At 38.9% G+C, this 15,163-nt stretch overlaps 1 protein-coding gene across 1 annotated transcript in view; it reads left to right on the top strand.

Moving 5' to 3' along the window:
- CFAP44 (cilia and flagella associated protein 44) overlaps positions 1-15,163 on the top strand; it is a 143,861-nt gene that overhangs the window by 9,360 nt on the left and 119,338 nt on the right. The window contains exons 3-6 of the mRNA XM_029939323.1: positions 3,087-3,242; positions 3,782-3,941; positions 7,722-7,884; positions 12,419-12,521. Of these exons, the coding sequence (XP_029795183.1) occupies positions 3,087-3,242; positions 3,782-3,941; positions 7,722-7,884; positions 12,419-12,521 (582 nt within the window). The remainder of the gene's footprint in view (positions 1-3,086; positions 3,243-3,781; positions 3,942-7,721; positions 7,885-12,418; positions 12,522-15,163) is intronic.

The following is a 15,163-nucleotide window of genomic DNA, read 5'->3' as shown; positions in this document are numbered from 1 at the left end:
ATATTAATTTGAAAAGATCTATGCATGTCTATGTTTACTGCAGCATCATTTACAATATCCAAGATATGGAAGCAACCTAAGTATCCATTGATAGAGGAATAGATAAAAAAGTGATACACACACACACACAACGGACTATTACTCAATCATAAAACAATACAATCCTGCCATTTGCAACAATATAGATGAACCTACGAGGTATAATGCCAAATGAAATAAGTTAGAGAAAAACAAAGATCATATGATTTCATTTATACGTGAAATCTAAAAAGGCAAATGAATAAACAAAAAGAATAATAAGGTGATCTGTGATTTACTATAGCTACAAGCTATAATTTAATGTCATTTAAATTTTATGAATTTGAATGATTTTAGCACTACGTTTTCCCAGTAAAGTCCGTTGTGAAGCCAAAAAGTAAGTGAATAAATAAAAAGCAGAATCAGACCTATAAATATTGAGAACAAACTGATGGTTGCCAGAAGAGAAGGGAGTGGGGAATGGGCAAAATGGGTGAAGGGGAGTGGGAGATACAGGCTTTCAGTTATGGAATGAATAAGTCACAGGAATAAGTCACAAAAGGCATAGTATAAGAAATACAGTCAACGATACTGTAATAGCATTGTATGGTCACAGACGGTAGCTATACTTGTGATGAGCATAACATATAAAATTGCTGAATCACTTTGTTCTACACCTGAAACTAAAGTAATATTGTATGTCAATTATTCCAAAAAAAAAGAAAGAGAAAAAAAATAAAGAAAAAATAGAATAAAATGTGAGGAATTATGTAAAAGAATTTTTTGAATTATTTATTTGTTTATTTTTATGATTGGATTTTTTTTTAATTTTTAAAAATTAGTTTATTGTCAAATTGGTTTCCATACAACACCCAGTGGCTCTTCCCCACAAGTGCCCTCCTCCATCACCACCACGTCTTTCCCCCCTCCCCCTTCCCCTTCAGCCCTCAGTTCATTTTCAGTATTCAATAGTCTCTCAAGTTTTGCGTTCTTCTCTCTCCCCAACTCTCCTTCCTTCTTCCCCTCCCCTGGTCCTCCATTAGGTTACTCCTGTTCTCCTGTTAGACTTATGAGTGCAAACATATGGTATCTGTCCTTCTCCGCCTGACTCATTTCGCTTAGCATGACACCCTCGAGGTCCATCCACTTTCCTACAAATGGCCAGATTTCATTCTTTCTCATTGCCATGTGGTACTCCATTGTATATATACCACATCTTCTTGATCCACTCATCAGGTGATGGACATTTAGGCTTAAAAGAATTTTTAAAAGATGGCTTGTGTTAGGTGTCATAGTGGAGTCTCGACTTTTATAGTTCTAATCCTAAATATAGTTTCAGAAATATAATTTTGATTATTCACCTAAAGGAGACCAGGTCCTGGGGAAATCAATTCATTCACAAAATTGACATTAAACTATTTCAATGTATCTAAGACACATCTGGTAAATCCATAATTTCTCCATAACATTTTGTATTTGAGGTGTTTATCTCCTGTTGCTTGGACTCAAGGCTTTCTGTTCAAGTCTCTCTCCGTATCACCACTAGAGTTATCTTTCTAAACAACATGGTTATATCGCTCTCTTCAAAAATGTTAGTTTGCTTCTCGATTTTCCATTTCCACTTTTCTCCACTCCCTAATTTCTGACACAGGATTATCTACCTTTTGGTGTCCAGTCCTTTGCAGCATTTTCCTGGATTTAATGATAATGACCCTTTGTCTAGCATGGCCTCAGGATCTCCCTTTCTTTCTTACTTCTTCTTCTTCTTCTTCTTTTTTTGTTTTTTTTACAAATTTTTTAACATTTATTTTTGAGAGAGAGAGAGAGAGATCATGAGCAGGGGAAGGGCAGAGAGAGAGATGGACACACAGAATCAGAAGCAGGCTCCAGGCTCTGAGCTGCCAGCACAGAGCCCAATGGGGGGCTCGAACCCATGAACTGTGAGATTATGAGCCGAAATCGGATGCTCAACCAACTGAGCCAGCCAGGTGCCCCTTTAATTCTTTTTTTATATTTATTTATTTTTGAGAGACAGAGTAAGACAGAGTGTGAGTGGGGGAGGGGCAGAGAGAGAAGGAGACACAGAATCTGAAGCAGGCTCCAGGCTCTGAGCAAGAGCTCAGCCCAGAGCCTGACACAGGGCTCCAACCCATGAACTGTGAGATCATGACCTGAGCCAAAGTCAGACACTCAACTGACAGAGCCACCCAGGAGCCCCAGGATCTCCCTTTCTATGTCAGATCCTTATAGGGGATGCCTGTCAAGTGAGACCTGACCCTGTACTCAGCTCATAAATTAGTTCATATATTATGGTTCTTAGCATCCCAAATGATAACATGAAGTAATTTGCTGGTGTCCTGAAACCCTTTTCTTGGTGCCGTGAGAAGAGGTTTCTCTTCTGGTTTGACCTGATAACTCCTCCAATCCACACTTTTTTTTTCCTTTTGCCTGGAGACCTGACCTCGTTCTCAGGCTTGCTAAAATATGAGCAACTTCTTACCCTGTGGAATTCTCATTCAGAATGAACCAGTTTCCTGGTTTTCCATTAAGTGGAGAGACTCAAGGAGACCCTTCCCGAACTCAACAAGAGGTGAAGTTTCTCCATTTGGCAAATGAATGATTTTGGTTTTGCTAATATTCTCTATTGTTTGCTTGCCTTCTATTTAATTGATTCTTGCTTTTATTTTTATTGTTTTTATTACTTCTTTCTATTTTCTTTTTTTGCTTTTTCTAGATTCTTGAGATCTGAGATTTGACTTTTCTTATATATGTACAAAAACTATAAATTTCCCTCTAACCATTGCTGTAGGTGCATCCCACAAATTTTGATATGTTATATTTTAATTATCATTTTGTTTGAAATACTTTTAAATTTCTTTGTTGATTTCTCCTTGATCTATATATTATTTTTAAATGTTTGATTCCCAAATATTTGTAGGTTTTCCAGATCTTATCATAGTTTATTTTTAATTTACTTCTGTTGTGATCAGAAAATATTAGCTACTTTGGAAATAAGGAAATGTTGAATTTAGAATTTAGAAATTATTAAAACAAGTTACTTTTAATAGCTGCCATGAAAGAGGATAACAGATTCTTAGAAGATGCCACAGAAGAAACATTTACCGAAGGGAGAGAATCATGTTTAGGGGATGGTTATTCTTCTGTGGAACATTTGGAAGAAAGTTCAAGTTCATTTCAAGATGACTATGTGGAGAGCATTGGAGGTAAGTATTATTAGTTTCCTATCAGTAATTGTCACTGTTTTAGAGACAAATTCCCTAAGTTGAACAGTTATAAATCCATAGCAATAAAAAATGTGCAGGATGTGTTGTGGTGATAAAAGGAAAAGCATGGAACATATTCTAATAGGGTAGCAGCTCTGGAGTTGTAGATCACATTTCTGAGGATCACATATAGAACTCTCAGACTTGGTTTTCTGGGGAGCAGGGTGATCTAAGAAGTGCTCTACCCCAGATTAGTGAATTATAACTCTCCCTTGGAACCGACTGGAAGTTGCTCGTTGAGTTGGTGAAACCATGACCAGAGCTCAGCACTCACCCTTTGTTGATTTCTCTTCCTCCCAAGCATGGAGGCACGTTGGCTCCTCTTGCCGTGCTCACTGGCGGGTGGCATCCATGTTCAGGCCAGTAGTAGTACTTAATGCTAGAGTATTGTGGGCTAGGTATATTCCTCCTGTCTTTGTGAAATCCAGTGTTAGGACTCGCCAGATGCTCTTGTTAGTTAAAGTATTTTCATTTTTTAGAATCTCGGTATATGGAAACCCCAGCTCCAGTCTCAGAGGGGGCAGAGGAGGAAGTTAAGAAGAAACTATCAGAGAGCTTCTTCTACGAATATGCAGAGCTTATTTCGATGCCGTTTGTGACCCCGGATTCGAACATACCACTGGATCTTCTCACACTTTTGTATCCACTCCAGTTACATGTGTATAATTTTTGGATTTCAGCTTCTTAGGCTAGGGGTCGGCAAACTATACCCATGGACCAAATTTGGCCTCTGGTTTGTTTCCCTAAATAAAGTTTTATTGGAACACAGCAATTCCCATTTTATCTGTGGCTGCCATCACACTACAAGGGCAGAATTAAGTAGTTACAACAGATGCCACCTGGTCCACAAAGCCTAGAATATTTGCTATCTGGCTCTTTACGGAAAAAGTTTGCCGATCCCTGTCTTAGGTAATTCTAAGAACCTTGGCTTTTAGAGAAGTTGAGGTAGAAATACGGGACCTTGATTTAAACTAACCTTTTGTTGATGCTAAATAACCATAAAGAGAAATGATACTTTTCTGGCCTTTCTTATAAGACATGATGTAAAGGAGACCAGAAGGCCTCTTATCCTTGTTTATGTCCTCTACCAGCCTGGCGTCCTTTTCTCAGTGCCTACCAAGTTAAACTCATTGATTTCTTAAAACACTGATGCTTATTTATCAGATGAGTATCAGAGAAAACAACCCTGAGGGACTAGGGCACAAAATAACACATTTTAATTGGCCTGGAGAATAAGAATCCACGAAGAATTGTAAAGGTGGGGATGATTAACCAGGAGATTTAGGGTTTGCTGTCACTGTAAGGTGTTAGGTTTGTAAGGTGGATAGTTGGAAAAATATTTCCATTAACGCTCTTGGCTAGCAGTTTATTTAGTATTTAGTATGCCTACCCTCAGATGACCTCATGGCCTACTGGCGTCTTATAAAAGTGTGCCTAAAGAGGAGGGTGGTGTACTTACTGACTCAGTTTTGCTTTGTATATAAAAATAGATCATGTTATTATAGGTTCTGTTTCAATCCCAGATGTAACTAGAACTAATTCACTTTGAATCTTATAACCTGGAGATTTCTTTGTTGAGGATTTCATTGTATATGTAATCTTTGGACAAGTTGCTGATAGAAGTTATGCTGTTGCCTTCCTTCTAGCCTGTTTGTTTCAAATGAAGTGATTTCTCAGAGTCACCCGGAAGATTTTCTGGAAATACATAGGCTCTGATAACTTTCCTGGACCTACTGCATGATTTCTGTGTGGAGAAGGGCTTGGGCACATGTAGTCTGAAAAAGTTTACCAAGTACTTCTGATTGTGTTGTCCTTTCACAGCCTCCAACACTGGAGACTTGCTGCTCCAGGATACAGGGATCTCTGTGTTAGAGAGAGATGATTCCACATAACAGAGTCAGAGTAACCTTGACTTTTGACTCGATATATGAATTACCTCTACTTATGCTGGATGAGTGGCTGTATCTGTTATAGACTTTTTATGAACACTTTCAAAACCAAGGAAGTCACAAATTCTGTATTGCTCACATTATCCGCTCTTCCTGGCCTTGAGTCAAAAACTGCCTCTCTGGAACGTCTCGTATTAGACAATTCTACTCTCCAGTGTTGAAATAAATATGATCTTTATTTCTTGTAAGAAGCCCCAAGGAGAATTCAATAGTCATGTATCCCCTACACACCCTTTTATACTTTATTAATTATATCGAGTCAACTTCAGTTTTAAAGTTCGGTGTGTTATAAATCAAGAAATGTGTCATTTATTAAATATCACCTAAACCATAGCACAATTTATACAAGATGTATTTATATGTGATTTTAAAGTGAGGGTCCTAGATGCTCATAAACAAACAGCAAAGGCTCTGAGCCTCAGATAGGAAGTTAAGAAAACGCAAGCCAGAAAACGGGATGGGATAAAGCAGAAAGGAGTTGAAGGCATAGCAGAACACAATTTAACATCTTGGAAGCTCTGGTCAGGGGAACCGCTGTCATCTGGGGCTAAAGGGGAAGGATCAGACTCTAGTTCTACATTAATTAATTAATGCATCCACGAAATACTTGTTGAATGCCTCATAGGCTCAAGGCACTGCACTAGGATTCTGAGTAGAGATGAGCTGTGAGAAGAAGCAGGTTGTGATTTGGAGAGGGAGAATTTGGGAAGTTACAATCTCACCCATTCTGCATGTGAAAGGGATCACAGCAGTAGCAAGTAAATGGGAGTCCTACCCCACCCCGAAATTAGAGATGATAACAGCAGATAAGTGACCTCACCTCTGATCCCCAACTGTCACCCAAGGCAGTGAAGAGATGGTAGCCCACTTCTACTCTCATGGTTACTGACACACTGTTAGCCCTCCGAGTGTCACTCTGGCACTGGGAGAAGGGGAAGGAGAGGAGCAAAGCGGAGAACAGCAGTTTGGAGAAAGGGAAAAGGAAGGTAGGGGAGACTTTTTGCTCATACCAGGAAGATGAGGAGCCTGTGGAGCCCACTCTTTATTTATAAGGAGGCATCAGATCGTTTCCATGAGGTCTGAATAGCTTCATGGAGGTCTTTGGATCACATGTTCATTTGCGTTTATTTTTTAAATTTTTTAAGTTTATTTATTTTGAGAGAGATGGGGACAGCATGAGCAGGGGAGGGGCAGAGAGAGGGGAGAGAGAGAATCCCAAGCAGGCTCTGCACTGCCAGTGCAGAGCCCAACATGTGGCTCGAACCCACGAAACTGTGAGATCATGACTCGCACTGAAGCCGTGAGTGAGCTGCTTAACCAACTGAGCCACCCAGAAGCCCCTGCATTTCTATACAAGATTCAGTTTTAGGTGTTTGTGTTTTTAGTGAGTTGATAAAAATCCCTTTTTCTTGAACAGATAAAAAGCCTTGAAATATTCTCTTTCTTTTTCAGTTTAACTCTTAGGCAGTGAGATAGGTAGGGTTATGTATAGTTGGTTATAGTTTGTGTATACTTCACAATTCAAATTGCATTAACTAAAATTTCTGTTTTTTTTACATTCTATATATTCTTGTTAATAATTCTGTGTAGTTTATCTAAAAATATTCACTTACAGACAAAAATAATGTTCTAAAATCAAAATTTATTTTTTAAACAAGGGCTCAAGAAATAAAGATTTCTACAGTGATCCTTTAGCTTTTATATTCAACAGTGAATTTTTAGAAAATAAGAATCTATCTACTTAAGGTATACTATGTAATATGTTTTTTTGCAAACTACAATGTTTTGATAGATTAATCTCGTTTAACTTATTACATTTATATCTTGGGTTATATTAATTTGAACTTGAATGTAGTAACAATGTACATTTAAAAGATGTTTTGTAAAACCTTAGATTATTTTAACTTTTATTCTGAACGAGTGCAGATTTACTGTGTAGCATTAATATGCACACACACACACATTATATATACCTACACATGTTAATGGACTCAGAAAGGAAATGTTAGCACATTTATTATATATACTTATATACCATATGTTATTTAGTCCACTTCATAATTTGTTCATATGAATTAATTTTCAATTATATTTATGTAAGTTTATGATAGTAGTCATGGTCACTGATGTGTCAGAATTTCACAAACATGTCAGAATTTTAAACAGCTTGTCTTTCAACATAAGAGGCCTATTTGATACTTTTGCTTTTATAAAATTAATCTGCTTTCAGGATTTCCCTAGGAAAATTAAAATATTAACTAAATCATAGTATGAGGGTTTTCACCTAATTTGAAAACAAAGTTGCATTAGTGATAAATAAAAAACTGAATTTCAAAGCAAAATGCAACTACTTCAACAATGAACCTTTATCTAAGGGCACAGATTTTAAGAATATATTAATTTCACTACTTTTCTTGTCTCTAGGATGGTTATGTTGTGTCACTTCTTTTCCTTAACAATTTTCTCTCAGTCATTCCTTTGGTTATGACTCTGGAAAGCGGGCCAACCTAAAACTTCTGGACAGCAGCACCATGATGTACATAGCTGGGAACCAGCTGGTCCTTTTGAATTTGAAAACCAAGGAACAGATCTACCTGCAAAGTAGTAGTGGTAGCGGAATTGGTGTTATTGGGGTAGGCTGTTAGTGACTTTGGGGAAAAGATCCATCCTTTTGTTTGTTTCTTCTGTGGGCCAGCCAGGCTGTTAGGTGTCAATATTATGGGCAGTATTACAGGATTGCAGGAGATGCAGTTCTAAGGCATTTTCAATTCAACAGTTGCAATCACTCCATTCATTGCCATTATCTCTGTGCGGTATCATCTATTATGTTAATGTTATCATTTTATCAATACTTATTTTGCAGATATGGAAACTAGGACTAATAGAGGTTAACTGGCTTCCCACAGTCATGTAGTTTTTTCACATTGAATGCTATATTGCTATTCTGCAAAAATACTCAAATAAATAGCACAAATAATTCAAATCCTAGAGATAAATGCCAGATAAGATATAAGTATATTATTGAACATTAAGAGATCAAGTATAGATTGTACGTTCAATAATTTTGAGCAGTTGACAAAAGGACTTGTATGTGATTTGGAGGCTGTCCCTTCCTTCCGCTTCAGCGGCCTGTCTCTCTCAGTCACCTTCTTTCTTGTGTCTTCAGCCTCTACTTCCTTAGGGTTTTCAGCCTCAGCATTAAAGCACACTACATCAACTCGTCCTCACCTTAAAAGGCTCCTCTCTAACCATGCATTCTCATCCCTGACTTTTGATCTTCCCTTCAAACCCAAGCTTCTGCTATCTTTTTCCCTACCACTGCACTGAACTTGCCCTTACTAAAATGACCAATGGCCACGAGTAGCCAAATCTGAAGAATACCTTTCTGTTTCCTTTTTATTTTTATTTTTTTTAAACTTTATTCACTTTTGAGAGAGAGCGAGACAGACAGAGCATGAGCAGTGGAGGGGCAGGGAAAGAAGGGAGACACAGAATCTGAAGCAGGTTCCAGGCTCTGAGCTGTCAGCACAAAGCCTGACATGGGGCTTGAACTCATGAACCATGAAATCATGGCCTAAACTGAAGTCAGACGCTTAACTGACTGAGCCACCCAGGCACCCTCCTTTCTTACTGTTTCTTATCTGACCTCTCAATAGCAATTGGCCCATGATTGAGCTTTATTTTGATGACCTTTTACTTTTTACTCTGTGATACTTAAAAGTAGATGACCCCTAGAAGTCCCTAGATCTGCTCTCACTAATAACAGCCTGAGAAGCACATCTTGGTATCTTTAGAGTCATGAGAGGGGCACCTGTTCAGATGAGGCTGTTTGAGACACAGAAAGGAAGAGAAATATGCAGAATTTGGGGCTCAGACAAGTCACACTTCCATAGCAGATGTACAAAGGGTTTTTAGAAGGATCATGAACTAAATAGAAGGCTGCCCTGCTGTTGCCCTGCCTGTCAGGTGTGAGCAGCCAATAGACCTAGAAGGTGCAAGGGTGACATCACCCCACCCAGCGGAGGTGGAAGGCTTCTGGCAGAAAGACTGATGTAGCTCCAACAGGGAGACTGTGCTAAGCTAGCAGGGAGTAGCGGGAAATGCTCTTGAGTAGATTAGATGGTAGGGTAGATTTTCTGGTGGGTAATTTAAATTAGAAGTAGAGGTGAGTGGAGAGGTGTGGTGGATTCTTGCTCTGAGAAGTGAAGCAGGGACATGAATAGGAATGGAGAAGGTCTCCCAAGTACTAACTAGGCCCGACCGACCCTGCTTAGCTTCCGAGATAAGACGAGATCGGGCGCATTCAGGGTAGTATGGCCGTAGACAGGAATCAAGAAGGTAAGGAAAATCAGTGATCCACAAATAGAACTTACATTGGCTAGGGAAACAGGAAATGGTGAGATGGAAGAGAGGATAGTCTCTCTTATTCCTTTCTTGATCATCTATGTATACATCATGGGTATACATGGTAAAGTCCTTGTCCTTAGCAAGAATTTATTATTAGCACTAAGAATGTGCAAGAATTTAAATGAAGAAGCATTCATGACCTCTATGAATTCAAAGAATTCAAAATGCATCTAAAGAGACAGGACTCCTATCAAAAAGTGTAACACCAAACAACTAGATGCATAAAAGTACATGATACTGTGGCACCAGCTGTGTACAAAAACACAAGCCCAGCGTGAGGGTCGCAGGTTCTGTGGAGGGAAGTCAGTCAAGGGACTGAGGTATTGTGAGCCCTGAGGTCCACATCATCTGCAGAGTACTGAGAAACAGGTAACTACAACTTATTTTGTCACTTTATGGCCAATAGTTTTGAAGTTTCTCTTTTGTTCTGCAACAATTTGGCCCAAGGTCAGTAGTTAGAGGTGTATTGTGGTCAAGAATGTTAATCCTAATCCTCATCTGCCTGGACTCTGGGCGGTTGTATGTCCACATGGACTTTTCTTGGCATGTGCTGGGGCTGTCGGCACCTGGACAGTGGTGGGGCCTTTCCTCAACTGGCCTTTTTGGTTCATTTTTTCTCAAACAGTTATCCATTGTAGATGAGAAGCGATCGTGCAATGCAGGGGGAAATCTGTGAGAAATGTGTTCTGGGGACATATCAATTGTCAGAAAAGATAGGGTGAATCTATATGTTGAGTATAAAGTAAATGACTTATTAGTTCCAGGTCTCCACTAAAAATAAAACACCTAATTCAACCTCACAGAGCTTCTGATCTGAAAGGGTTGAAACTTTTTCACTTACTATAGGCAAGACCTAGAGGGCAAAAGATTTGCCTGCATTCCCATTCAGATTTCTGTGACTACATATCCTACACAATATTCTCCCATAAATAGGCATCTAGAAAGATGAATATCTTACCCACTTCCCCCTAAGTTCTTGGGAGCAACTGTTTTTTATTAAAGATTTGTTTTTATAATGTTTATTTTTGAGAAAGAGTGAGTGGGGGAGGGGCCTAGAGGGAGACGGAGAATCTCAAGCAGGCTCTATGCTGCCAGTGCAGAGTCTGACATGAGGCTTGAATTCATGAACTGTGAGATTATGATCTGAGTTGAAATCAAGAGTTGGAATCTTAACCAACTGAGCCACGCAGGTGCCCCAGTAGCTACTGTTTTTTTAGCCCCACTTTCTTCTTGGCTCTAACATGTGGCTTGAATCCTACCTCTCATATTTGTCAGCTGTATGACTTCAAGTTACTTAGCTTCTCTGTGCTTATTTTGCATCGGTAAGATGGGAATGATAATGGTATCTGAACTCACAAGGTTGATGTAAAATTTAAGGGGATTAATTCATATAAAACTTAAACAGTGTCTGGCATCTAATAAACACCCAATAAATATTGGTGTTTTCAGCGTTACTCTCTTACTGAGTGTCCATCCTATAAACCCAAGCCTTGTTTCAAGATGAAGTGATGGGTGTTTACTTGAATGGAAGAATAAAATACCACTTGTCAGTAGGAAGACAGCTTATTATAGATCTTTTGGCCCCATATGTGGAGAGAACGACAAGAGCTACAATGTTATCGTGGGTACCGGAACGTTGAGTGCAATCTATATCCTCTAAGGAAAGCTCCTGGTCCATAGGTATAAAATCAGGGGTTGCAATATGGTAACTGAAAATAGGATTCTTTTAAAATGTATTTATTTATTTTGAGAGGGACAGACAGTGTGAGCAGGGGAGAGGCAGAGAGAATCCCAAGCAGTATCCTCACTGTCAGAATAGAGCCCAAAGCAGGGTTTGAACTCACATGAGATTATGACCTGAGCCTAAACCAAGAGATGAATACTTAACTGACTGAGCCACCAGGCACCCCTGAAAATAGAGTTTTATAAAGCACAATATATGTCTTACATAGTTTATTTTCATAACAACCTATTTTTGTTTTTCGGCCATCCATTTGCCCTTCCTGCACATTGGTTTACCAATGAGCAAAAATAACAGGAATAAATATACACGTCTACACAATTCATATGGCTGTCATTTGAAATGCTAAACAAATAGTTTATCCACAAATATTTACTGTTTTTTCCTCTGCATCTGGCTTAGAAATATTGTAACTTTCTTACTTTTAGTAAGTTTATATCCATTTGTGGTAAATTTGTCCAAGGTGAAATTTTTAAAACCGAGATGTAACCTACTCTGGAAATATGAGTTTTTCTGTACAAAAATTTGGGTTGATTTATTTATGCAGAGTAAACAACTCATCTAACTTGGTTGTTCTCAAAGAGTGGTCCCCAAGCTGGTGACATCAGCGTCACCTGGAACTTGTTAGAGATGTACATGCACATTTTGGGGGCCGGGCCCTCAAGTGCTGAGTCAGGCACTCCGGTGGTAGGGCTTACCCTCTGTGCCTTCATGAGCCCTCCCAGAAGTTTTGGCACACTCAGATGATTGAGAACCACTGTTGTGGCCCTTCTGATGGCAATTAAGATAATTGTAGACATAGAGATGACTCTATTAACAAAAGCAAAACTTAAAATGAATATTCCCATTGGCTTCAGTTCAAATCTCATCCATTACCAGGTATGTAACAGATGCCCATTTTTTTAGTTTTCTGTTGGAGTGGATCCTAACAAATGATAACCTCACAGATACTGCATTAATAGGACTATTTATAAGAAAATCTTCCTTTTACTATTTAACTGAGATTTTACTTTTTATAGGTTCATCCTGATAAAACTTACTTCACAGTCGCTGAAAAAGGAGTTTTTCCAAAGATTATCATCTATGAATATCCTTCTTTGAGGCCCTATAGAATCCTTCGAGGTGAGCCCACTACCAACTTTGAAATATTCTATGGTCGAGGTTAACGACATTCAGGGTCTTCCAGAGAAACCCAAGTAGGAGGAGACAGAAGAGAGATTTGTTTGAAGGATTTGCCTCATGTACTTGTGGGAGCTAGCGGGTCTGAGGTGTGTAGAGCAGGCCGGCAGCCTGGACATTCTTGGACAGGGGTTGATGCTTCATGTTCAGGTAGAATTTTGTCTTCCTCAGGGAAATCTCAGTTTTGCTTTTCAGGACTTTCAACTGACTGAGGCCCATCCAGATTGAAATAACCACACATAAAATTAATCACCACTATTTTCTTATAATTTTTGTTGCCATAGAATTAACTTTAGTAGCTTTTTTAAAACGACTGTTTTTTGGAGTAGTTTTAGATTTACAATTGAGAGGAAGATTCAGAGAGCTCCCATATCCCTTCTCCCCGACACATGCATAGCTTTCCCCATTATCAACATCGCTCACCAGGTGCATCATTTGCTGAGGATCAGTCTACATTTGTACATCATAATCACCCAAAGTCCACAGTGTCCTCTTGGGGTTTACTCTTGGTGTTGTTTTCTATGGGTTTAGACAAATGTATAATGATGTATATCTATCAGTACATCATGCAGCGTATTTTCACTGTCCTAAAATTCCTCTGTGCCCTGCCTATTCATAACTGCCCCCGCGTTGGCCACCACTGATCTTTTTATTGTCTCCACAGTTCTGCCTTTTCCAGAATGTTGAAGGTGGAATCATACAGTATGTAGGCTTCTCAGGTTGACTTCTTTCATTTAGCATAATACCCCCTAGTTCTATCCACGAAGTTGCAAATGGCAAGATTTCATTCTTTTTGATTGCTGAGTAATACTCCACTGTATACTCCACTGTAATACCTATATATATATATATATATATATATATATATATATATACCACATCTTCTTTATCCATTCATCCATCAATGGACATTTGGGTTCTTTCCGTACTTTGGCTATTGTTGATAGTGTTGCTACAAACATTGGAGTGCATGTGCCCCTTTGAAACAGCACACCTGTATCCCTTGGATAAATACCTAGTAGTGTAATTGCTGGGTTGTAGGGTAGTTCTATTTTTAGTTTTTTGAGGAACCTCCATACTGTTTCCCAGAGTGGCTGCACTGGTTTGCATTCCCACCAGCAGTGGGAAAGAGATCCTCTTTCTCCACTTCCTTGTCAACGTCTGTTGTTGCCTGAGCTATTAATATTAGCCATTCTGATGGGTGTGAAATGGTATCTCATTGTGGTTTTGATTTGTATTTCCCTGATGATGAGTGACATTGAGCATCATTTCATCTGTCTGTTGGCCATCTTGATGTCTTCTTTGGAGAAATGTCTGTTCATTCTTTAGCTCATTTCTTCACTGGATTGATTATTTGTTTTATGGGTGTTGAGTTTGATAAGTTCTTTATAGATTTTGGATATCTTTATCTGATATGTCATTTGCAAATATCTTCTCCCATTCCATTGGCCTTTTAGTTGCCTTTTAGTTTTTCTGATTGTTTCCTTTGCTGTGCAGAAACTTCTTATTTTGATGAGGTCCCGATAGTTCATCTTTGCTTTTGTTTCCCTTGCCTCTGGAGACATGTTGATTAAGAAGTTGCTGTGGCCAAGGTCAAAGAGGTTTCTACATGCTTTCTTCATGAAGATTCTTATGGCTTCCTGTCTTATGTTTAGATCTTTCATCCATTTTGAGCTTATTTTTGTGTATGGTGTGAGAAAGTGATCCAGGTTCATTTTTCTGCATGTCACTGTCCAGTTTTCCCAGGACCACTTGCTGAAGAGACTGTCTTTATTCCATTGACTATTCTTTCCTGCTTTGTCAAAAATGTGTTGGCCATGTGTTTGTGGGTCTATTTCTGGTTCTCTATTCTGTTCCATTGATCTGAGTGTCTGTTCTTGTGCCCATACCATGCTGTCTTGATGATTACAGCTTTGTAATATATCCTGAAGACTGGGATTGTGATGCCTCCTGCTTTGATTTTCTTTTTCAAGATTGCTTTGGCTATTCAGCATTTGTTCTTGAATATTGTCTACTTTATTCCCTTAGCATATTCATCATAGGTGTTTCATTTATTTATTTATTTAATATTTATTTATTCATTTATTTATTTATTAATGTTTATTTAGTTTTGAGAAAGAGAGAGAGAGAGACAGAGCATAAGCAGGGAAAAAACAGAAAGAGAGGGAGACACAGAATGTGAAGCAGGCTCCAGGCTCTGAGCTGTCAGCACAGAGTCCAATGTGGGGCTCGAACTCACAAACTGTGAGATCATGGACTGAGCTGAAGTCGCATGCTCAACTGACTGAGCCACCCAGGTGACCCTAATATTTATTTATTTTTGAGAGAGAGAGAGAAAGAGAGGTAGAGAGGGAGGCAGAGGATCTGAAGTGAGTTCTGTGCTGACAGCAGAGAGCCTGATGTGGGGCTCAAACTCATGAAGCATGAGATTATAACTTTAGGTAAAGCCAGACACTTAACTGACTGAGCCACCCAGGCACCCCAATCATAGTTGTTTTAATCCTCAATTAATGTCAATATCTGTGCCGTGTCTGGTTCTGATGCTTGCTCTGTCTCTTCATATTGTGTTTTTTGCCTTTTGGTAT

This window comes from Suricata suricatta, chromosome 5, assembly GCF_006229205.1.
Source record: "Suricata suricatta isolate VVHF042 chromosome 5, meerkat_22Aug2017_6uvM2_HiC, whole genome shotgun sequence".
Lineage (NCBI taxonomy): Eukaryota > Metazoa > Chordata > Mammalia > Carnivora > Herpestidae > Suricata > Suricata suricatta.
Note: the sequence above shows the minus strand (reverse complement) of the source record. Positions and strands in the feature narration are given on the sequence as shown.